This window comes from Xiphophorus hellerii, chromosome 11, assembly GCF_003331165.1.
Source record: "Xiphophorus hellerii strain 12219 chromosome 11, Xiphophorus_hellerii-4.1, whole genome shotgun sequence".
Taxonomy (NCBI): domain Eukaryota; kingdom Metazoa; phylum Chordata; class Actinopteri; order Cyprinodontiformes; family Poeciliidae; genus Xiphophorus; species Xiphophorus hellerii.
Window position 1 is genome coordinate 250,101 of NC_045682.1, and position 23,468 is coordinate 273,568.

Consider the following 23,468-nt stretch of genomic DNA (forward strand, 5'->3'; position numbering starts at 1 on the left):
CGCCTTGTGTTTTCAGACAAAGGTTAAGATCTTTGAGTTTAGATTTCTCTTTTTGATTCCATCAAAGAGATTCTTGGTTTCTTCTGTCTTCTTGTGCAGTTCCACCATTGTGCTTTCCAACTCTTGCTTACGTTGCTGAATGTCTTGTTGTAATATTTCACTTTGTTTCTGGATGCCATTCCTAATCGGCTCTAAGACCAGCTCATCTTTCGACATCTTTTGTTTCTCTAGTTCCAGGTCCTGCTTTTCTTTTTTCAGGGTTGCTTCAAGAGAAGTAACTTTTTCTTTTTGCCGGTTCATTGTTTGCTTCCAACGGTTTTCCATATCTTCTCTTTGTTTTAGTGTATCACAAAGGAGACTATTCAGAATTCTCTTTTCTCTTTCAAATACCTCTTTATAACCAGCCACATTTTCCTTCTGTTCCACAAGACAAAGAAGCTTCTGTCCCAAACCAACGGAGAGGTTTTCTACACCTGCAATCCTTTGTTGTAGCTGGACCATTTTCACTTTGATGTTTTCCCTTAGTTTCTCTTTGATGTATTGGATCTGTCCTTGCTGACGTTCTGTTATTTGACTTTTATCCAAGCCACTGTCCTCTCTTGGTGTCAACCCAGACCTCTCTCTCTCAAGTTCTAGATTCTGGATTGAACGCATTTCTTCTTCTGGCTTGTGCATCCTCCTATAATCCACTTGTTGCTTTTCCTTTTGGGTGGTGATCATCGCAGCTTTAGTCCACTCTCTCATCTTACTAACAGTTGTCATCAAAAGCTGCATCTCTTCCTTTTCTTTCTGTAGTTGAAGCCTTTTAGATTGTAGTTCCTGTGTTTGTGCTTGGAACAGATGATCTTTCCTCTCTCTGCCTTGTTGTTTTATGGCAATCGTGTACATGATGTCTTGAAGTCTTTCATGATTTCTTTGGACTGAAACTGACAAATGTTTTAGTTTGATTTTCTCTTTGTTGATCTCTGCCAAGCAACTGCTGGCTTCTTCTGCCTTCTGGTCTAGTTCAGCCTCTGTCATGTTTATTCTCTCTCTTTCTTCTTGAATATCTTGTTTTTCTTGTTGCAGTATTGCGCGTTGTGTCTGGATATTGGACATCATCACTTCCAAGGCCTCTTTTTCTTTGTCTACTTTGTCAGCCACTCTTTGCAGATTCTGTGTTTCCCGTTTCAGTTCTTCCTTCTTCTTGTTTAGATCTTTTTTATCCATGTCCACCATTTGCTTCCATTGATGTTCCATCACTTCTTTCTGATTCCTCATGGAAGACATGATGGATGTTAGATTGATCTTTTCTCTTTCAACTAACTCTTTGTAAGGAGTTAGTGTTTTCATCTGGTCACCAATAGTTGAAACATTCTTCTCCAGTGAAATACATAATAACTGTGCATCTTTATGACCTTTGTGTAATCTTCTCATTTTAACATTGGTCAAGTCACACACCTTGTCTTTTACTCCTTGTAGTGTTAGTCTTAGGTTTGCTGTTGACTTCATTGCATCCAAGAGTTCCTCTTGTCTCATTTTGCACTCTGACAATTCTCTTTCCAGGCGCTTCTTCTCACTTGACAGTTTCTCTCTGTCTTTTCCAAAGTTCTTCTTCATGGAGATCATTTGTTCTATGTCTTTATGGACACTGCTCATGGAATCTTTAACCTTTTCCTTCATGCTGTTAGCATTCTTCATCAAAACCTCCAGCTCTTGTCTTTTCTCCTGTATTTTTTTCCTACAGAGATCCAGATTTTGTGTTTGTGTGAGAATTTCTGGGCCTTTTCCTTCTTGTTCTTGTGGTTTTGAACTGATTGCGTTCATGAGAACCTTCAGTTGATCGCCTTGTGTTTTCAGACAAAGGTTAAGATCTTTGAGTTTAGATTTCTCTTTTTTGATTCCATCAAAGAGATTCTTGGTTTCTTCTGTCTTCTTGTGCAGTTCCACCATTGTGCTTTCCAACTCTTGCTTACGTTGCTGAATGTCTTGTTGTAATATTTCACTTTGTTTCTGGATGCCATTCCTAATCGGCTCTAAGACCAGCTCATCTTTCGACATCTTTTGTTTCTCTAGTTCCAGGTCCTGCTTTTCTTTTTTCAGGGTTGCTTCAAGAGAAGTAACTTTTTCTTTTTGCCGGTTCATTGTTTGCTTCCAACGGTTTTCCATATCTTCTCTTTGTTTTAGTGTATCACAAAGGAGACTATTCAGAATTCTCTTTTCTCTTTCAAATACCTCTTTATAACCAGCCACATTTTCCTTCTGTTCCACAAGACAAAGAAGCTTCTGTCCCAAACCAACGGAGAGGTTTTCTACACCTGCAATCCTTTGTTGTAGCTGGACCATTTTCACTTTGATGTTTTCCCTTAGTTTCTCTTTGATGTATTGGATCTGTCCTTGCTGACGTTCTGTTATTTGACTTTTATCCAAGCCACTGTCCTCTCTTGGTGTCAACCCAGACCTCTCTCTCTCAAGTTCTAGATTCTGGATTGAACGCATTTCTTCTTCTGGCTTGTGCATCCTCCTATAATCCACTTGTTGCTTTTCCTTTTGGGTGGTGATCATCGCAGCTTTAGTCCACTCTCTCATCTTACTAACAGTTGTCATCAAAAGCTGCATCTCTTCCTTTTCTTTCTGTAGTTGAAGCCTTTTAGATTGTAGTTCCTGTGTTTGTGCTTGGAACAGATGATCTTTCCTCTCTCTGCCTTGTTGTTTTATGGCAATCGTGTACATGATGTCTTGAAGTCTTTCATGATTTCTTTGGACTGAAACTGACAAATGTTTTAGTTTGATTTTCTCTTTGTTGATCTCTGCCAAGCAACTGCTGGCTTCTTCTGCCTTCTGGTCTAGTTCAGCCTCTGTCATGTTTATTCTCTCTCTTTCTTCTTGAATATCTTGTTTTTCTTGTTGCAGTATTGCGCGTTGTGTCTGGATATTGGACATCATCACTTCCAAGGCCTCTTTTTCTTTGTCTACTTTGTCAGCCACTCTTTGCAGATTCTGTGTTTCCCGTTTCAGTTCTTCCTTCTTCTTGTTTAGATCTTTTTTATCCATGTCCACCATTTGCTTCCATTGATGTTCCATCACTTCTTTCTGATTCCTCATGGAAGACATGATGGATGTTAGATTGATCTTTTCTCTTTCAACTAACTCTTTGTAAGGAGTTAGTGTTTTCATCTGGTCACCAATAGTTGAAACATTCTTCTCCAGTGAAATACATAATAACTGTGCATCTTTATGACCTTTGTGTAATCTTCTCATTTTAACATTGGTCAAGTCACACACCTTGTCTTTTACTCCTTGTAGTGTTAGTCTTAGGTTTGCTGTTGACTTCATTGCATCCAAGAGTTCCTCTTGTCTCATTTTGCACTCTGACAATTCTCTTTCCAGGCGCTTCTTCTCACTTGACAGTTTCTCTCTGTCTTTTCCAAAGTTCTTCTTCATGGAGATCATTTGTTCTATGTCTTTATGGACACTGCTCATGGAATCTTTAACCTTTTCCTTCATGCTGTTAGCATTCTTCATCAAAACCTCCAGCTCTTGTCTTTTCTCCTGTATTTTTTTCCTACAGAGATCCAGATTTTGTGTTTGTGTGAGAATTTCTGGGCCTTTTCCTTCTTGTTCTTGTGGTTTTGAACTGATTGCGTTCATGAGAACCTTCAGTTGATCGCCTTGTGTTTTCAGACAAAGGTTAAGATCTTTGAGTTTAGATTTCTCTTTTTTGATTCCATCAAAGAGATTCTTGGTTTCTTCTGTCTTCTTGTGCAGTTCCACCATTGTGCTTTCCAACTCTTGCTTACGTTGCTGAATGTCTTGTTGTAATATTTCACTTTGTTTCTGGATGCCATTCCTAATCGGCTCTAAGACCAGCTCATCTTTCGACATCTTTTGTTTCTCTAGTTCCAGGTCCTGCTTTTCTTTTTTCAGGGTTGCTTCAAGAGAAGTAACTTTTTCTTTTTGCCGGTTCATTGTTTGCTTCCAACGGTTTTCCATATCTTCTCTTTGTTTTAGTGTATCACAAAGGAGACTATTCAGAATTCTCTTTTCTCTTTCAAATACCTCTTTATAACCAGCCACATTTTCCTTCTGTTCCACAAGACAAAGAAGCTTCTGTCCCAAACCAACGGAGAGGTTTTCTACACCTGCAATCCTTTGTTGTAGCTGGACCATTTTCACTTTGATGTTTTCCCTTAGTTTCTCTTTGATGTATTGGATCTGTCCTTGCTGACGTTCTGTTATTTGACTTTTATCCAAGCCACTGTCCTCTCTTGGTGTCAACCCAGACCTCTCTCTCTCAAGTTCTAGATTCTGGATTGAACGCATTTCTTCTTCTGGCTTGTGCATCCTCCTATAATCCACTTGTTGCTTTTCCTTTTGGGTGGTGATCATCGCAGCTTTAGTCCACTCTCTCATCTTACTAACAGTTGTCATCAAAAGCTGCATCTCTTCCTTTTCTTTCTGTAGTTGAAGCCTTTTAGATTGTAGTTCCTGTGTTTGTGCTTGGAACAGATGATCTTTCCTCTCTCTGCCTTGTTGTTTTATGGCAATCGTGTACATGATGTCTTGAAGTCTTTCATGATTTCTTTGGACTGAAACTGACAAATGTTTTAGTTTGATTTTCTCTTTGTTGATCTCTGCCAAGCAACTGCTGGCTTCTTCTGCCTTCTGGTCTAGTTCAGCCTCTGTCATGTTTATTCTCTCTCTTTCTTCTTGAATATCTTGTTTTTCTTGTTGCAGTATTGCGCGTTGTGTCTGGATATTGGACATCATCACTTCCAAGGCCTCTTTTTCTTTGTCTACTTTGTCAGCCACTCTTTGCAGATTCTGTGTTTCCCGTTTCAGTTCTTCCTTCTTCTTGTTTAGATCTTTTTTATCCATGTCCACCATTTGCTTCCATTGATGTTCCATCACTTCTTTCTGATTCCTCATGGAAGACATGATGGATGTTAGATTGATCTTTTCTCTTTCAACTAACTCTTTGTAAGGAGTTAGTGTTTTCATCTGGTCACCAATAGTTGAAACATTCTTCTCCAGTGAAATACATAATAACTGTGCATCTTTATGACCTTTGTGTAATCTTCTCATTTTAACATTGGTCAAGTCACACACCTTGTCTTTTACTCCTTGTAGTGTTAGTCTTAGGTTTGCTGTTGACTTCATTGCATCCAAGAGTTCCTCTTGTCTCATTTTGCACTCTGACAATTCTCTTTCCAGGCGCTTCTTCTCACTTGACAGTTTCTCTCTGTCTTTTCCAAAGTTCTTCTTCATGGAGATCATTTGTTCTATGTCTTTATGGACACTGCTCATGGAATCTTTAACCTTTTCCTTCATGCTGTTAGCATTCTTCATCAAAACCTCCAGCTCTTGTCTTTTCTCCTGTATTTTTTTCCTACAGAGATCCAGATTTTGTGTTTGTGTGAGAATTTCTGGGCCTTTTCCTTCTTGTTCTTGTGGTTTTGAACTGATTGCGTTCATGAGAACCTTCAGTTGATCGCCTTGTGTTTTCAGACAAAGGTTAAGATCTTTGAGTTTAGATTTCTCTTTTTTGATTCCATCAAAGAGATTCTTGGTTTCTTCTGTCTTCTTGTGCAGTTCCACCATTGTGCTTTCCAACTCTTGCTTACGTTGCTGAATGTCTTGTTGTAATATTTCACTTTGTTTCTGGATGCCATTCCTAATCGGCTCTAAGACCAGCTCATCTTTCGACATCTTTTGTTTCTCTAGTTCCAGGTCCTGCTTTTCTTTTTTCAGGGTTGCTTCAAGAGAAGTAACTTTTTCTTTTTGCCGGTTCATTGTTTGCTTCCAACGGTTTTCCATATCTTCTCTTTGTTTTAGTGTATCACAAAGGAGACTATTCAGAATTCTCTTTTCTCTTTCAAATACCTCTTTATAACCAGCCACATTTTCCTTCTGTTCCACAAGACAAAGAAGCTTCTGTCCCAAACCAACGGAGAGGTTTTCTACACCTGCAATCCTTTGTTGTAGCTGGACCATTTTCACTTTGATGTTTTCCCTTAGTTTCTCTTTGATGTATTGGATCTGTCCTTGCTGACGTTCTGTTATTTGACTTTTATCCAAGCCACTGTCCTCTCTTGGTGTCAACCCAGACCTCTCTCTCTCAAGTTCTAGATTCTGGATTGAACGCATTTCTTCTTCTGGCTTGTGCATCCTCCTATAATCCACTTGTTGCTTTTCCTTTTGGGTGGTGATCATCGCAGCTTTAGTCCACTCTCTCATCTTACTAACAGTTGTCATCAAAAGCTGCATCTCTTCCTTTTCTTTCTGTAGTTGAAGCCTTTTAGATTGTAGTTCCTGTGTTTGTGCTTGGAACAGATGATCTTTCCTCTCTCTGCCTTGTTGTTTTATGGCAATCGTGTACATGATGTCTTGAAGTCTTTCATGATTTCTTTGGACTGAAACTGACAAATGTTTTAGTTTGATTTTCTCTTTGTTGATCTCTGCCAAGCAACTGCTGGCTTCTTCTGCCTTCTGGTCTAGTTCAGCCTCTGTCATGTTTATTCTCTCTCTTTCTTCTTGAATATCTTGTTTTTCTTGTTGCAGTATTGCGCGTTGTGTCTGGATATTGGACATCATCACTTCCAAGGCCTCTTTTTCTTTGTCTACTTTGTCAGCCACTCTTTGCAGATTCTGTGTTTCCCGTTTCAGTTCTTCCTTCTTCTTGTTTAGATCTTTTTTATCCATGTCCACCATTTGCTTCCATTGATGTTCCATCACTTCTTTCTGATTCCTCATGGAAGACATGATGGATGTTAGATTGATCTTTTCTCTTTCAACTAACTCTTTGTAAGGAGTTAGTGTTTTCATCTGGTCACCAATAGTTGAAACATTCTTCTCCAGTGAAATACATAATAACTGTGCATCTTTATGACCTTTGTGTAATCTTCTCATTTTAACATTGGTCAAGTCACACACCTTGTCTTTTACTCCTTGTAGTGTTAGTCTTAGGTTTGCTGTTGACTTCATTGCATCCAAGAGTTCCTCTTGTCTCATTTTGCACTCTGACAATTCTCTTTCCAGGCGCTTCTTCTCACTTGACAGTTTCTCTCTGTCTTTTCCAAAGTTCTTCTTCATGGAGATCATTTGTTCTATGTCTTTATGGACACTGCTCATGGAATCTTTAACCTTTTCCTTCATGCTGTTAGCATTCTTCATCAAAACCTCCAGCTCTTGTCTTTTCTCCTGTATTTTTTTCCTACAGAGATCCAGATTTTGTGTTTGTGTGAGAATTTCTGGGCCTTTTCCTTCTTGTTCTTGTGGTTTTGAACTGATTGCGTTCATGAGAACCTTCAGTTGATCGCCTTGTGTTTTCAGACAAAGGTTAAGATCTTTGAGTTTAGATTTCTCTTTTTTGATTCCATCAAAGAGATTCTTGGTTTCTTCTGTCTTCTTGTGCAGTTCCACCATTGTGCTTTCCAACTCTTGCTTACGTTGCTGAATGTCTTGTTGTAATATTTCACTTTGTTTCTGGATGCCATTCCTAATCGGCTCTAAGACCAGCTCATCTTTCGACATCTTTTGTTTCTCTAGTTCCAGGTCCTGCTTTTCTTTTTTCAGGGTTGCTTCAAGAGAAGTAACTTTTTCTTTTTGCCGGTTCATTGTTTGCTTCCAACGGTTTTCCATATCTTCTCTTTGTTTTAGTGTATCACAAAGGAGACTATTCAGAATTCTCTTTTCTCTTTCAAATACCTCTTTATAACCAGCCACATTTTCCTTCTGTTCCACAAGACAAAGAAGCTTCTGTCCCAAACCAACGGAGAGGTTTTCTACACCTGCAATCCTTTGTTGTAGCTGGACCATTTTCACTTTGATGTTTTCCCTTAGTTTCTCTTTGATGTATTGGATCTGTCCTTGCTGACGTTCTGTTATTTGACTTTTATCCAAGCCACTGTCCTCTCTTGGTGTCAACCCAGACCTCTCTCTCTCAAGTTCTAGATTCTGGATTGAACGCATTTCTTCTTCTGGCTTGTGCATCCTCCTATAATCCACTTGTTGCTTTTCCTTTTGGGTGGTGATCATCGCAGCTTTAGTCCACTCTCTCATCTTACTAACAGTTGTCATCAAAAGCTGCATCTCTTCCTTTTCTTTCTGTAGTTGAAGCCTTTTAGATTGTAGTTCCTGTGTTTGTGCTTGGAACAGATGATCTTTCCTCTCTCTGCCTTGTTGTTTTATGGCAATCGTGTACATGATGTCTTGAAGTCTTTCATGATTTCTTTGGACTGAAACTGACAAATGTTTTAGTTTGATTTTCTCTTTGTTGATCTCTGCCAAGCAACTGCTGGCTTCTTCTGCCTTCTGGTCTAGTTCAGCCTCTGTCATGTTTATTCTCTCTCTTTCTTCTTGAATATCTTGTTTTTCTTGTTGCAGTATTGCGCGTTGTGTCTGGATATTGGACATCATCACTTCCAAGGCCTCTTTTTCTTTGTCTACTTTGTCAGCCACTCTTTGCAGATTCTGTGTTTCCCGTTTCAGTTCTTCCTTCTTCTTGTTTAGATCTTTTTTATCCATGTCCACCATTTGCTTCCATTGATGTTCCATCACTTCTTTCTGATTCCTCATGGAAGACATGATGGATGTTAGATTGATCTTTTCTCTTTCAACTAACTCTTTGTAAGGAGTTAGTGTTTTCATCTGGTCACCAATAGTTGAAACATTCTTCTCCAGTGAAATACATAATAACTGTGCATCTTTATGACCTTTGTGTAATCTTCTCATTTTAACATTGGTCAAGTCACACACCTTGTCTTTTACTCCTTGTAGTGTTAGTCTTAGGTTTGCTGTTGACTTCATTGCATCCAAGAGTTCCTCTTGTCTCATTTTGCACTCTGACAATTCTCTTTCCAGGCGCTTCTTCTCACTTGACAGTTTCTCTCTGTCTTTTCCAAAGTTCTTCTTCATGGAGATCATTTGTTCTATGTCTTTATGGACACTGCTCATGGAATCTTTAACCTTTTCCTTCATGCTGTTAGCATTCTTCATCAAAACCTCCAGCTCTTGTCTTTTCTCCTGTATTTTTTTCCTACAGAGATCCAGATTTTGTGTTTGTGTGAGAATTTCTGGGCCTTTTCCTTCTTGTTCTTGTGGTTTTGAACTGATTGCGTTCATGAGAACCTTCAGTTGATCGCCTTGTGTTTTCAGACAAAGGTTAAGATCTTTGAGTTTAGATTTCTCTTTTTTGATTCCATCAAAGAGATTCTTGGTTTCTTCTGTCTTCTTGTGCAGTTCCACCATTGTGCTTTCCAACTCTTGCTTACGTTGCTGAATGTCTTGTTGTAATATTTCACTTTGTTTCTGGATGCCATTCCTAATCGGCTCTAAGACCAGCTCATCTTTCGACATCTTTTGTTTCTCTAGTTCCAGGTCCTGCTTTTCTTTTTTCAGGGTTGCTTCAAGAGAAGTAACTTTTTCTTTTTGCCGGTTCATTGTTTGCTTCCAACGGTTTTCCATATCTTCTCTTTGTTTTAGTGTATCACAAAGGAGACTATTCAGAATTCTCTTTTCTCTTTCAAATACCTCTTTATAACCAGCCACATTTTCCTTCTGTTCCACAAGACAAAGAAGCTTCTGTCCCAAACCAACGGAGAGGTTTTCTACACCTGCAATCCTTTGTTGTAGCTGGACCATTTTCACTTTGATGTTTTCCCTTAGTTTCTCTTTGATGTATTGGATCTGTCCTTGCTGACGTTCTGTTATTTGACTTTTATCCAAGCCACTGTCCTCTCTTGGTGTCAACCCAGACCTCTCTCTCTCAAGTTCTAGATTCTGGATTGAACGCATTTCTTCTTCTGGCTTGTGCATCCTCCTATAATCCACTTGTTGCTTTTCCTTTTGGGTGGTGATCATCGCAGCTTTAGTCCACTCTCTCATCTTACTAACAGTTGTCATCAAAAGCTGCATCTCTTCCTTTTCTTTCTGTAGTTGAAGCCTTTTAGATTGTAGTTCCTGTGTTTGTGCTTGGAACAGATGATCTTTCCTCTCTCTGCCTTGTTGTTTTATGGCAATCGTGTACATGATGTCTTGAAGTCTTTCATGATTTCTTTGGACTGAAACTGACAAATGTTTTAGTTTGATTTTCTCTTTGTTGATCTCTGCCAAGCAACTGCTGGCTTCTTCTGCCTTCTGGTCTAGTTCAGCCTCTGTCATGTTTATTCTCTCTCTTTCTTCTTGAATATCTTGTTTTTCTTGTTGCAGTATTGCGCGTTGTGTCTGGATATTGGACATCATCACTTCCAAGGCCTCTTTTTCTTTGTCTACTTTGTCAGCCACTCTTTGCAGATTCTGTGTTTCCCGTTTCAGTTCTTCCTTCTTCTTGTTTAGATCTTTTTTATCCATGTCCACCATTTGCTTCCATTGATGTTCCATCACTTCTTTCTGATTCCTCATGGAAGACATGATGGATGTTAGATTGATCTTTTCTCTTTCAACTAACTCTTTGTAAGGAGTTAGTGTTTTCATCTGGTCACCAATAGTTGAAACATTCTTCTCCAGTGAAATACATAATAACTGTGCATCTTTATGACCTTTGTGTAATCTTCTCATTTTAACATTGGTCAAGTCACACACCTTGTCTTTTACTCCTTGTAGTGTTAGTCTTAGGTTTGCTGTTGACTTCATTGCATCCAAGAGTTCCTCTTGTCTCATTTTGCACTCTGACAATTCTCTTTCCAGGCGCTTCTTCTCACTTGACAGTTTCTCTCTGTCTTTTCCAAAGTTCTTCTTCATGGAGATCATTTGTTCTATGTCTTTATGGACACTGCTCATGGAATCTTTAACCTTTTCCTTCATGCTGTTAGCATTCTTCATCAAAACCTCCAGCTCTTGTCTTTTCTCCTGTATTTTTTTCCTACAGAGATCCAGATTTTGTGTTTGTGTGAGAATTTCTGGGCCTTTTCCTTCTTGTTCTTGTGGTTTTGAACTGATTGCGTTCATGAGAACCTTCAGTTGATCGCCTTGTGTTTTCAGACAAAGGTTAAGATCTTTGAGTTTAGATTTCTCTTTTTTGATTCCATCAAAGAGATTCTTGGTTTCTTCTGTCTTCTTGTGCAGTTCCACCATTGTGCTTTCCAACTCTTGCTTACGTTGCTGAATGTCTTGTTGTAATATTTCACTTTGTTTCTGGATGCCATTCCTAATCGGCTCTAAGACCAGCTCATCTTTCGACATCTTTTGTTTCTCTAGTTCCAGGTCCTGCTTTTCTTTTTTCAGGGTTGCTTCAAGAGAAGTAACTTTTTCTTTTTGCCGGTTCATTGTTTGCTTCCAACGGTTTTCCATATCTTCTCTTTGTTTTAGTGTATCACAAAGGAGACTATTCAGAATTCTCTTTTCTCTTTCAAATACCTCTTTATAACCAGCCACATTTTCCTTCTGTTCCACAAGACAAAGAAGCTTCTGTCCCAAACCAACGGAGAGGTTTTCTACACCTGCAATCCTTTGTTGTAGCTGGACCATTTTCACTTTGATGTTTTCCCTTAGTTTCTCTTTGATGTATTGGATCTGTCCTTGCTGACGTTCTGTTATTTGACTTTTATCCAAGCCACTGTCCTCTCTTGGTGTCAACCCAGACCTCTCTCTCTCAAGTTCTAGATTCTGGATTGAACGCATTTCTTCTTCTGGCTTGTGCATCCTCCTATAATCCACTTGTTGCTTTTCCTTTTGGGTGGTGATCATCGCAGCTTTAGTCCACTCTCTCATCTTACTAACAGTTGTCATCAAAAGCTGCATCTCTTCCTTTTCTTTCTGTAGTTGAAGCCTTTTAGATTGTAGTTCCTGTGTTTGTGCTTGGAACAGATGATCTTTCCTCTCTCTGCCTTGTTGTTTTATGGCAATCGTGTACATGATGTCTTGAAGTCTTTCATGATTTCTTTGGACTGAAACTGACAAATGTTTTAGTTTGATTTTCTCTTTGTTGATCTCTGCCAAGCAACTGCTGGCTTCTTCTGCCTTCTGGTCTAGTTCAGCCTCTGTCATGTTTATTCTCTCTCTTTCTTCTTGAATATCTTGTTTTTCTTGTTGCAGTATTGCGCGTTGTGTCTGGATATTGGACATCATCACTTCCAAGGCCTCTTTTTCTTTGTCTACTTTGTCAGCCACTCTTTGCAGATTCTGTGTTTCCCGTTTCAGTTCTTCCTTCTTCTTGTTTAGATCTTTTTTATCCATGTCCACCATTTGCTTCCATTGATGTTCCATCACTTCTTTCTGATTCCTCATGGAAGACATGATGGATGTTAGATTGATCTTTTCTCTTTCAACTAACTCTTTGTAAGGAGTTAGTGTTTTCATCTGGTCACCAATAGTTGAAACATTCTTCTCCAGTGAAATACATAATAACTGTGCATCTTTATGACCTTTGTGTAATCTTCTCATTTTAACATTGGTCAAGTCACACACCTTGTCTTTTACTCCTTGTAGTGTTAGTCTTAGGTTTGCTGTTGACTTCATTGCATCCAAGAGTTCCTCTTGTCTCATTTTGCACTCTGACAATTCTCTTTCCAGGCGCTTCTTCTCACTTGACAGTTTCTCTCTGTCTTTTCCAAAGTTCTTCTTCATGGAGATCATTTGTTCTATGTCTTTATGGACACTGCTCATGGAATCTTTAACCTTTTCCTTCATGCTGTTAGCATTCTTCATCAAAACCTCCAGCTCTTGTCTTTTCTCCTGTATTTTTTTCCTACAGAGATCCAGATTTTGTGTTTGTGTGAGAATTTCTGGGCCTTTTCCTTCTTGTTCTTGTGGTTTTGAACTGATTGCGTTCATGAGAACCTTCAGTTGATCGCCTTGTGTTTTCAGACAAAGGTTAAGATCTTTGAGTTTAGATTTCTCTTTTTTGATTCCATCAAAGAGATTCTTGGTTTCTTCTGTCTTCTTGTGCAGTTCCACCATTGTGCTTTCCAACTCTTGCTTACGTTGCTGAATGTCTTGTTGTAATATTTCACTTTGTTTCTGGATGCCATTCCTAATCGGCTCTAAGACCAGCTCATCTTTCGACATCTTTTGTTTCTCTAGTTCCAGGTCCTGCTTTTCTTTTTTCAGGGTTGCTTCAAGAGAAGTAACTTTTTCTTTTTGCCGGTTCATTGTTTGCTTCCAACGGTTTTCCATATCTTCTCTTTGTTTTAGTGTATCACAAAGGAGACTATTCAGAATTCTCTTTTCTCTTTCAAATACCTCTTTATAACCAGCCACATTTTCCTTCTGTTCCACAAGACAAAGAAGCTTCTGTCCCAAACCAACGGAGAGGTTTTCTACACCTGCAATCCTTTGTTGTAGCTGGACCATTTTCACTTTGATGTTTTCCCTTAGTTTCTCTTTGATGTATTGGATCTGTCCTTGCTGACGTTCTGTTATTTGACTTTTATCCAAGCCACTGTCCTCTCTTGGTGTCAACCCAGACCTCTCTCTCTCAAGTTCTAGATTCTGGATTGAACGCATTTCTTCTTCTGGCTTGTGCATCCTCCTATAATCCACTTGTTGCTTTTCCTTTTGGGTGGTGATCATCGCAGCTTTAGTCCACTCTCTCATCTTACTAACAGTTGTCATCAAAAGCTGCATCTCTTCCTTTTCTTTCTGTAGTTGAAGCCTTTTAGATTGTAGTTCCTGTGTTTGTGCTTGGAACAGATGATCTTTCCTCTCTCTGCCTTGTTGTTTTATGGCAATCGTGTACATGATGTCTTGAAGTCTTTCATGATTTCTTTGGACTGAAACTGACAAATGTTTTAGTTTGATTTTCTCTTTGTTGATCTCTGCCAAGCAACTGCTGGCTTCTTCTGCCTTCTGGTCTAGTTCAGCCTCTGTCATGTTTATTCTCTCTCTTTCTTCTTGAATATCTTGTTTTTCTTGTTGCAGTATTGCGCGTTGTGTCTCGATATCGAGCTTGATTTTTTCTTTGTTGGTCTCTGCCAATGAGCTGTTGGCTTCTTCTAATTTCTGATTTATTTCGGTCTTTGGTATTTCTGCCTTTTCTTTCCGTGTTGCAGGGACATGGTTTTCATGTTGTAATATCCTTTCTTTTATATTTTTTATAATATCTATCAGTTTCACCAATTTCACGCTATTGACTTCTAATTCCATACACATGTTTGAAAGAGATTTATGAGTTGCTTGAATTTTATGTATCTCTGTTCCTTTTTTTCTGTTCTTCACAGTTATCTCTTTCATCAGTACTTGAAGAGTTTCCATGTGTGTTTTCACATGTTTTTCCAGATTGTCAGTTTTTATCTTTTTATTAATTTCTCCAAATGGGTCTTTAGCATCCTTTCTTTTTTTCTGTTTCTGTTGTTTTGTTTCGTCAGTCATCATTTCAGTCATTAATGCTTTTCGCTTTTGTGCTTTTTGTTTAGTTGTCAACGATTTGATCCTATACTCCTGCTTATGCGTACCCTTCCTGAGTTTCCATGTTTCATCCACATCCCTTGTAGCTTGTTTGGTCATTTTATCAATTCCTATCAAGGATTTGATTCTGGTTATGTTTTCTTTTACTGTGTTGTTCTCAGCTGTTAATGCTGTGAGTTCTTCTCTCTTTTTGTCTAAATCAACATTTTGATGTTTGAGAAATTGACATATTTCACTTTTAAGTGTTTCTAAATAGCCATAGATCTTTACTCCGAGGTCTCGAATATTATTGATGGTACTTTTAAGTCCTGGTGATATGGGTAACGTTTCATATTGGGTGTTTGTGATTTTCCACCCATTCTTTTCCAAATCCTTTGGTTCATTTTCACTCGAAACATAGACAACTGTCCTCTGCTCTTGTGCATTTTGGTTGTCATGGAACATTGCTGCCTTTGGCTGTCTCAGTTTTAATTTCAACATCTCTAATTCATCCTTCTCTCTTCTGATTTTCTCCAGTGTTTGGTCTAGTTCTCTCCTCCTTCTTTGTACCTCCCTCTTAAATGATATCTTTGCTTCTTTTATTTCATTCATCATTCTTTCATTCTTTTCCCCTTCTCTCACCATTTGTTTTAAAATGGCATTATTTTCTTTTCTTTTGATTTCCAGCTCGGTATTCAGCACCTCCATTTCTCCTATTTCTCTAGTCTTAATGCTGTGCTGCCCTTCAGTCATCTGCTGTTTTTGTCTTTCATTTGTTTCACTTAACAAAGCCTTTTTATTATGTTCAGTTCCAGTCTCTTGTGCCAACATCTCACTTACTTTTCTTAATATCTCTTGTATCACTCTTTCACTTAGTTCTAGGTTTTGCTCCTCTCTATTACATTTTCTATGATTAAATTGATTTATTATCAGTTTTATTTCCTCAGTCAGTCTTTCTTGATGTGGTGTGAGCACTAAGAATTCTTCAAATGTTTCTTCAGCTTGTGTTGCTTTTTTACTTGTGAATGATTGGTCCCTTGCAAATTTCTCAGATCTCTTTCTGTTTTCTCTTTCAAATAGAGATTCTCTTTCGTTTTCATTTCCAAGTTCAGTCTTTAGTTTTTCAGTTAAAGCTTTATGCTGAGAGGTTGAAAGGTACATTTCGTTCCAGCGTTGTTTTGAAGCTTCAATCTTCTTGTTTAGGTCTTCAATCATTCTTACTTTAGCATCACTCTTTTTCATATTACACATTATTAGTTTGCTTCTCTCCTTGGCCTTACCAGCTATTTTTTCAATGTCATTTTGACATTTTAGAATCTTTTCCAACTGCCACTGAGTCCCTTCAGATTTTCTTTGTATTTGTGTTTTTAGCATTTCTAATTCATCCCTCTCTCGTAAGATATTCTCCAATTTAAAATCCAGTTCTCTTCTCTTTTTCTTCATTGTACTTTTCTGAATGCTTGTATCTACATTGAGATTCAGTCTCTTCTGCCCCACTTCCATTTCCAAAAGCTTCCGAAACTGTCTGAGATCTTGCAGTAGTCCCTTGATTTCATTATCAGCAAGGTCTTTGGTCTCATTACCTGTTCCATCTTGGCACCCAATTTCTGGTTTGATCAATTTTATGACTTGCTGTGTTCGATATATCTCAGCCCAGAGTCTTTGTAAATCAGTGAGTCGAAGATACTTTCCATCAGAGCATACTTGTGTCTCTTTATCAAGTGCCTGAGGATCTTTTTTCCACTTTTCCACTTTATCAGGTTTTTGCTCAACATTAGTAGTTTTTATCTGATCTTCCAGGTCAGTCTGCATTATTTGTTTCCTAAAAACATTTGTTCTCTCCGTCAGATAACCCCTCTGTTGTACTTCCTGCACCAGTTTACTTTCTCCAGTCCCCATTTCCCTGATTATAACTTCAGCGTCTTCCTTCTGACACTGTATTTCATCTAATTCTGTGACAATACTTTTCATCTTTTGAGTTTTATCTTGCAATTTTCTAATATTTGTTTTAATTTGCACCCTTAAGACTTCCTCTTGCTCATTTAGTTTATATATCTGCTTTTCCAATGTCGGTATTTCTTGTGGAAATGATTCTCTCTGACTAATATGTTTTAAAAATTTCTCATGGATTTCTGTCTTTTCTTCAATTACATAACCTTCTGATGTTCTAATGTTCTCCAAAGGATTTTTTTCTGCATCTGATTTTTTTGCTATGTCAGTCAGAATTTCTGATCTTACTTCTCTATGGATGCCTTCAAGTTTTTCTTTCAGAAGTCCGGAAGTAACTGGAGGCTGTGTCAATTTCCATTCGTTGATCTGGTTCTTTATGCATGCCAACCTGTCCTAAACATAGCAACACAGATGTATTAGCATGTTTTAAACTTCAAGAACTTTCAAGTAAAAAGAGGCATAGTGTCTCTCAGAAATGGCCTCAAAATGTGGGAGTTTAGAGGATATAAGTGTAAAATTGTCCAAGTATTATCTTCTAAGTTAGAACTAATAATTATCTACAACCCTCAGTTGCTTTTCACTTTCAGTTGAAGACAAAATACAGAACTTATTCACTTCAAGTTGTTTTTAAAAAAAGTTTGCAATGACCAAAATTACTATGCAGACATTTCTTTTGCACTTTCTTGGCCCTGGAAAGCATTTTCTTACAACCAGGCATTTGCTGGCTTGATTTCCAAAATTTAATTTCCAAATGTTCTCCTAGTTGAAGGTAGTATGCTGTGTGTTCTGTCTCTAAGCTCTGTTTCATTAGTACATCTTATCTGTTTGCAATCTGAATTCCAAACCTAGAGCCTGCTCACACAACAAAGCTAAAATATCCAGTAACTCTGTGGCAGAGACTAAAATATGTGTAATTGGTCATATAAAGATTTTCCCTGTTGTACTATATAAAAAAAAATGTTCTTAAATAAATGTACATTGGAGAAAAAGCAAAGATCTCATGTTATCAGAATATTTCACTAAAGGCAGTAACTGTATTTAAAGACTGAAGAAGTTGCAACCCTGTTCTCCAAAATTAAACTTGAAAAGCACAGATACTAAAAAAGATTTTTTTTTAAATGCCTTTACACTTCTGTATTTTTTTAAATAACCTTTAAAATGTTTGGTTTAATGCTGATAAAGCAAAATTAAAAAAAGACTTACCATGTATGTTTTTATTTCAGTGCTCTTTTTGATCTTCTGTTGGGTTTTGAGCATTTCCTCGTTTGTGCTTCTAATTTCCTCAGTAGACATTTCTAAATTATTTTTTATTTTTTCTGAAATCAAAAGTAAAGTCAATATTTCTCTCCATTTTTTTTCAGTCTCTTGTCTTTGCTGGTCCATTTTTTTCTTCAGAATGTCTAACTGATCACTTTCTTGAATTATTCTCTCCAACGTCTGGTCAAGCTTTTTTCTCCTTTTCTCAGCCTGAAAACTCATCCATTTCATTTGGGTCTTTTCTTCAAAAAAGTGCTTCTTGCAAAGTTTTGTGTCTTCTCTAATCATATGCAACATTTCTCTGATTTCATCTGGTTCAAAAATTACTCTCTGCATGTCAGGCCTCGCTTTTTTCTTCAAATATTTGATTCTACCTTTCTCTCTTCTCATATTTTCCCAAAGATGCTTAACATCTTCAGCTACTTGGCTCACGAGTTGCTTTTGTCCTTCCATTTTGTCTCTTTTGCATTCCATATTCGTTTTTTTGTTATGTATCTACAGTCAGTTTTCCATTTTCTTCATATTGTTTTGGTGTTAAAAACATTCTGTTAAAAAGAAATTAGAAAGAGATTAGGAAAAACTAAAACACTGATGAGAAACTAGTACATTGCTGCAGTGTAATTTTTCATCAGATTTACAGACTGTATCTTGTGGTGCACATAAACATAATCATTGCAGTTATTATGTTAATTACAGGGAACACTCTGATTACATTAGGCTCTTCTTTACCCTTTGGATAACACTTTATTTGACGGGGTGTGCATAAGACTGACATGACACTGTCATAAACATGACATAACACCTGTCATGAATATTTATGACAACAGTCATAAATATTTATATTTATATTTATGATTTTATGTATATTTGTGATTTATATTTATAAAGACAAAGTCTTCATAAATATTTATGACTGTTGTCATAAAGTGTTATTTGGTAAATTGTGACACTTTTAATACAAAGTTGACATTATTCAAAATGTCTTTGTTATGAGAACTTGACATTAACCAAGAAATCATGATCTGACATAAATTTGTTATAAAAGTATTAGTGATTAAACTTTAAAAAATATGTAGCTTTATGTGGTAATAATATATTGCTCTGCCATTTTGTTTAGTCTTAAATTTCTTAATTTAATTGATCCTAAAGTTTTACATCAAGATGCCTACAAAGCACTTATGAGCTTTGCTTTTGAAACATTATTTAAGGCTGTTTTAAGTAGTGCAGTACACCATCTCCACCAGAGAGAGGCAGCAGTGCACAAACAGGCGTGCAGTGTGTTGATGAAGAAGAAATCTTGTCTTCGTCGTTGTGAGGTGTACTTGTCTTGTGGGGCCAACCTAATACAAGTTATAACAGCCAAACTTCCTGTTTAAAAAGATGCTGAAGTTTGTCACCTAATGCATATGAGGTATGTGTCTTATTAACTTTACATTTTCTTTGAGAAAATAACATTGACTATGTTCTCTTTCTTTGTAATGTTAGCTATGAGCAAATCAATCCAATCCTACCTTTCTGTAAGCGAATGTCAGTTAAAGTTATTAAACTCCATAACTGTAAGATTATCCCTTAACCTTAAACATATTTTAAAGGCAGGCAAATTGATTTTTCTCTCCAATTTTAATCTAGCAAATTAAAAGCTAATATGTTAGTCAAATTTAGCAACTTGACTGATGTAACATGGTCCTTGTGTTCTTTGCTTTGCCGACTTTATCCACATGAAGAACAATTTTATCCTAAGGACACATGGTGGGGGGGACAAATGTGGCTAATCAAGACATGCTACGTTGTGGAGGATGATAATGAGGACCAGGTACCAGAGGAAGAAGTCTCTGTTTGACCAAAGAGAAAGAAGCAGATGAAATATTCCCCAATAAAATTATTTAAGTCATTTTTGTGTTACTATTTTCTCCAGGTGAAGGAGGATGAAAGGGAAAGGTAAGTGGGGAATAAGGAGAGCAATACGGTAATCAACATTCACCGGCTGAGTTATTAAGTTACGTTTAGACAACTATTGTTGTCAAATGTAAAACTGGTGTTTAATCTAATTATTTATTAATAAACCTCTTGAAAACATCGACAAGCCAGAGTATCTGGTTGGAAATAATTTTGAATGCTCATTAAGTGAAAAGATACACTCATGTGCCTAAAACTATACATTAAATGATGCATTTTGAACAACAGTGGCAGTCTGTATGAACTTCTGCCAAACTTGATCAGAATAATTTTGTTCAGCTCTAGTCATTATGCTTCTTGTATTAAAAAAATCATTATATTAGACTTTATAACAACCAGTCATGTCAACTCAACCTTTGTCTGCCAGTCTACTATTCTGACAATGTGCAGCAAGGGAGATTCTTGGAATGGTACTTAAATAAATGCTGAATTAAGATAACATTGTTTTTTATTTGTTTTTGTTTCTTTTTTTAAGTGACCACAGTGGATTGAGTCATCACCCACTATGAGAATGTCCAGAAGAGATTGACCAAGTTTGAATTCATGAAGAGGCTTTCACCATGATTAACATTGACCACAACCATTGCAAGAACAGCTATAATTTCTGAGCATTTCCGGACACTTTCAAAGAACTGTTTCCAGGAAAGAAGATCTCCCTGTTTTCAGAGCATTACAGGAAGGCTATAACAAAGGAGATGGCTGACGCAATCAAAGCAAAAAAATAAAAAGATGTTAGGACTGTTGAAAGAACCTTTTTTCATAAGTTAAAGAATAAGTAATTCTGTTTTAGTTTTTTAATCAGTATTTCAGAGTTACAATATGCTGACCAGAAGTTGAACTCTCTGTTTGAAGAACAGGTAATCTTTTGTTTTATTCCAATATACAAAGGGTTTGTTCTACAGCTATGTTGGTAGTTATAAGTGACTCAGTGTGCTCCACTTCACTTCATTAATGTTAAGACTTAACATTTATGACTCTGTTAGCATAGCATTTGACACTGTAATAACACTGAATGACATCTTTATAATTGTTGCTACTAGTTTCACCTTACTTGAGGCAAGTGTTAATAGTAATGACTCTGTAATGACCATGGGCGTAGGTTTGGGTATGGACGGTCGTGACATGTCACGACCAATATTCAAGGGATATAAAATAGTCCCGACCAATTTTTGCCATATAAATTCTTAAAAAAACATATGTATTTTTTTAACAAAAACAAAATAAATAAACGAAAATCTACATTGATTAGTTTAATATTTCAATATACTACGCAGTGGTCGCATTCATTTTAAATGCTGGTGAGTTGGTGAGTAAGTTGGAAGGTCCCACCAAAACTTAGACCAAACCTACGCCCTTGGTAATGACACTTAATGACATCTTCATAATGTGTGCTACTTGTTCCACTTGATGTAAAAGGAATTATTAATGACTCTTATTAAATCATTTGACATTGTAATAAAGCTTAATGCAATCTTTAATGTTGGTCCTACTTGTTTCTCTTTATTTCAGGTAGGGGAAATATTAATTACTGTTTTGTTAAAGATTTTGACAGTGTAATAACACTTAAGGACATTATTATGACTACTATGACATATGGTGATTCTTGGTTAATGTCAAATTGTCATAACAAAGACATTTTTGTCTAGATTAATGACAAGTCATAAAGACATTTTGAATAATGTCAACTTTGTATTAAAAGTGTCATGATTTACCGAATGACACTTTATGACAACAGTCATAAATATTCATGTTCATGACAGCTGCTATGTTTATGACAGTGTCATGACAATCTTATTCACACCCCATCAAATAAAGTGTTACCTTGCTGGGTGTTTCTATAACTAGATTGTATTATTAACCATTTGCAAAAACATGCTCCACAGCAGAGGAAAGTCTAATGACTTCTGGGTCATTCACTTGGTATGTTTGACCAAATCGTTCCAAAAATATTTCACAAGGACAACCTAAGGAAGTCATGCCAATTTTGTATCTTTTATTTCAGCGCATCAGAGGCACAATTGGTGGCAGGTTGTAAAAGTGGGATGATTTTATTTTCATATTAAAATTTTCAAAAGTGTATAAGTTAGTATTGAAATCACTAAAGTGGCAGTGTCCAAAAATGCTAGTGTGCAATTTTTACTGATCCATGGCCTTTTAAAGTAGGAACAGACAAATTAAAATCTCCTGAAAATGGAAAATATACAGTGCAAAGCAAATTGTTTATCTTTTATCAGCCATGTTTTGACTTTAAACTCAATAGTAAATAGGACCGCAAACATTCACACTTATTAGGCGCATCCATTTATTACTGAAATGAAAAAAGTAAGCCTTCGTAATTTTGCAAAAAAAAAAAAAAAAGAATACAAAATATTGTGAATCCCTAAGTACTTTCAACTTGACATTTTGGGCTCCCATGGCAAAACATTTGGACATCACTACTGTAAAAGTAAGAGAGGACTTTCTGTGAGGAGTTTGCTTGTTTGCTCTTCAGTTTTAATCTGGGTGGAATTCAGGCTCACACTCAATAACATGCATCTTATTGTATTGGCTACATTTTCAGCCCATCCCTTCTCTCCCAAGTTCATAAAGCAAAAAACTCAAAATAATATACTATGCTCAAATACTCCAAATACCTGGTTCACTCTCCTAGAGTCCAACATTTATTATGACTGGGAAAGATTAATGTCATGAAGAGGACCATAGCCTGATCCCAGGAAGTCCTTCACATTTAACTGTTAATTGTTTTTAGGCATTATATATGACTGGTAGTTGGACACGCATATTTAGAGATGTGTAAACTATTTTATGTGTGTTGGAGATGGATCTCAACACATACACAATAAAAGAATTCGGTCTGTCAGGAATGATCTGACATTAAAACTAATATTGGGAATAATATTTCAATCAGGTCTGCTTATGCGATAGATCATTGTGAATCATATTTAAATTTTACAGTAGTTGTTATTTCGTAAGAACAAAATAACGTATATTATTTGTTCAAATATTGACACCACTTTTACAATGTTTTATCACATTTTGAGAGATTACTGTCTCATTTCCAATCAAAAACAAATTTCTACTTTGGATGAAATTAGCAATATGAATAATTTTGGACTTAACTGTCTTGTATTTCAACAGAAAAACATGTATGTATACGGAGAAATGTACAATTGCTGTATAAAAAGTGCAAAAAGCTAGCTTCATAACTGTACTCACTTAACCAGCTTTTAAATGGCAGTTTTTGTTTAAAAGCAGTTTGCCAGATTGTTACATGTTGACTTGGCAGTATGTGCCCTCTCCATGTTGCTCCAGATCTATCAGATTATGAAAACTCACCATTTTCTCCAAATATAGCCATGCTCCAAAGTTACAAATTCAAAGGTGATGCCATCACAATACAGACCTGAGTAGAAATTATAAAAAAATAAATCAGAAAATTATCCAAAAGTATTATTTTTTGTACCTCAGTTGTTGTTCCATTTCCATTTTATAAACCTACCAAAATGATGCTGCATTTCATCTGTCAATAGAGTACTGGTATGCGTGTTAGGCTGCTCATACGTCTGCTCTAAAACTTGTACATTTGGAGGTGTGTACTTAGTACTGAGAAGGTGCCTGAATGATTGGAACCTGGTGGCTGTTTCTAAACTGAAACGTCATGCTCACCAAGTCTGGATTCTGCTGATAACCGAGGGACATGACTGGCATAAACATACACACACACACATACACACACACGCCCGCACGCGACCCCCCTGCCCCCACCCACCCACACACACACATGCACCCACATATATATGTATATATACTCATATATACTCAAATGTGCTATACTGAAATACACTCCTGCACTTATTTATTATTTTATTTGATTTACCTTTGAGAATTGCTATATTTTCATTTTGTTGTGCTTTCTTTCTTGCACAATGACAATAAAAACAATTCTGATTCTTCTAGAAGGCTGAAGGCTGCACTATAAAAAAATATATACTTTAGTATATTTC

At 36.9% G+C, this 23,468-nt stretch overlaps 1 protein-coding gene and 1 long non-coding RNA gene across 7 annotated transcripts in view; one reads left to right on the forward strand and one right to left on the reverse strand.

Annotated features, from left to right (window-relative positions):
- LOC116728191 (golgin subfamily A member 4-like) overlaps positions 1 to 23,099 on the reverse strand; it is a 43,427-nt gene extending 20,328 nt beyond the window's left edge. For 2 of the 5 annotated variants that reach the window (XM_032576088.1, XM_032576087.1), the window contains exons 1-4: positions 22,964 to 23,099; positions 22,801 to 22,867; positions 17,455 to 18,053; positions 16,540 to 16,644 (exon numbers count right to left, since the gene is read on the reverse strand). Coding sequence is in view for 2 of the 5 variants with exons in the window: in XM_032576084.1 (XP_032431975.1) it covers positions 13 to 16,644; positions 17,455 to 17,982 (17,160 nt within the window). In the remaining 3 variants the exon portion in view is untranslated. Of the gene's footprint in view, positions 16,645 to 17,454; positions 18,054 to 22,800; positions 22,868 to 22,963 lie in introns of all 5 variants that reach the window. The other 3 variants (XM_032576085.1, XM_032576084.1, XM_032576083.1) reach the window with 2 other exon arrangements.
- On the forward strand, positions 18,798 to 20,236 carry LOC116728195 (uncharacterized). 2 transcript variants are annotated; one of them, XR_004340960.1, is made up of 3 exons: positions 18,798 to 18,919; positions 19,233 to 19,446; positions 19,940 to 20,236. It is a non-coding gene; the product is annotated as an uncharacterized LOC116728195 (long non-coding RNA). The 2 variants fall into 2 exon arrangements; XR_004340959.1 differs by having other exon boundaries at positions 19,233 to 20,236.
- Positions 23,100 to 23,468: the final 369 nt, after the last annotated feature.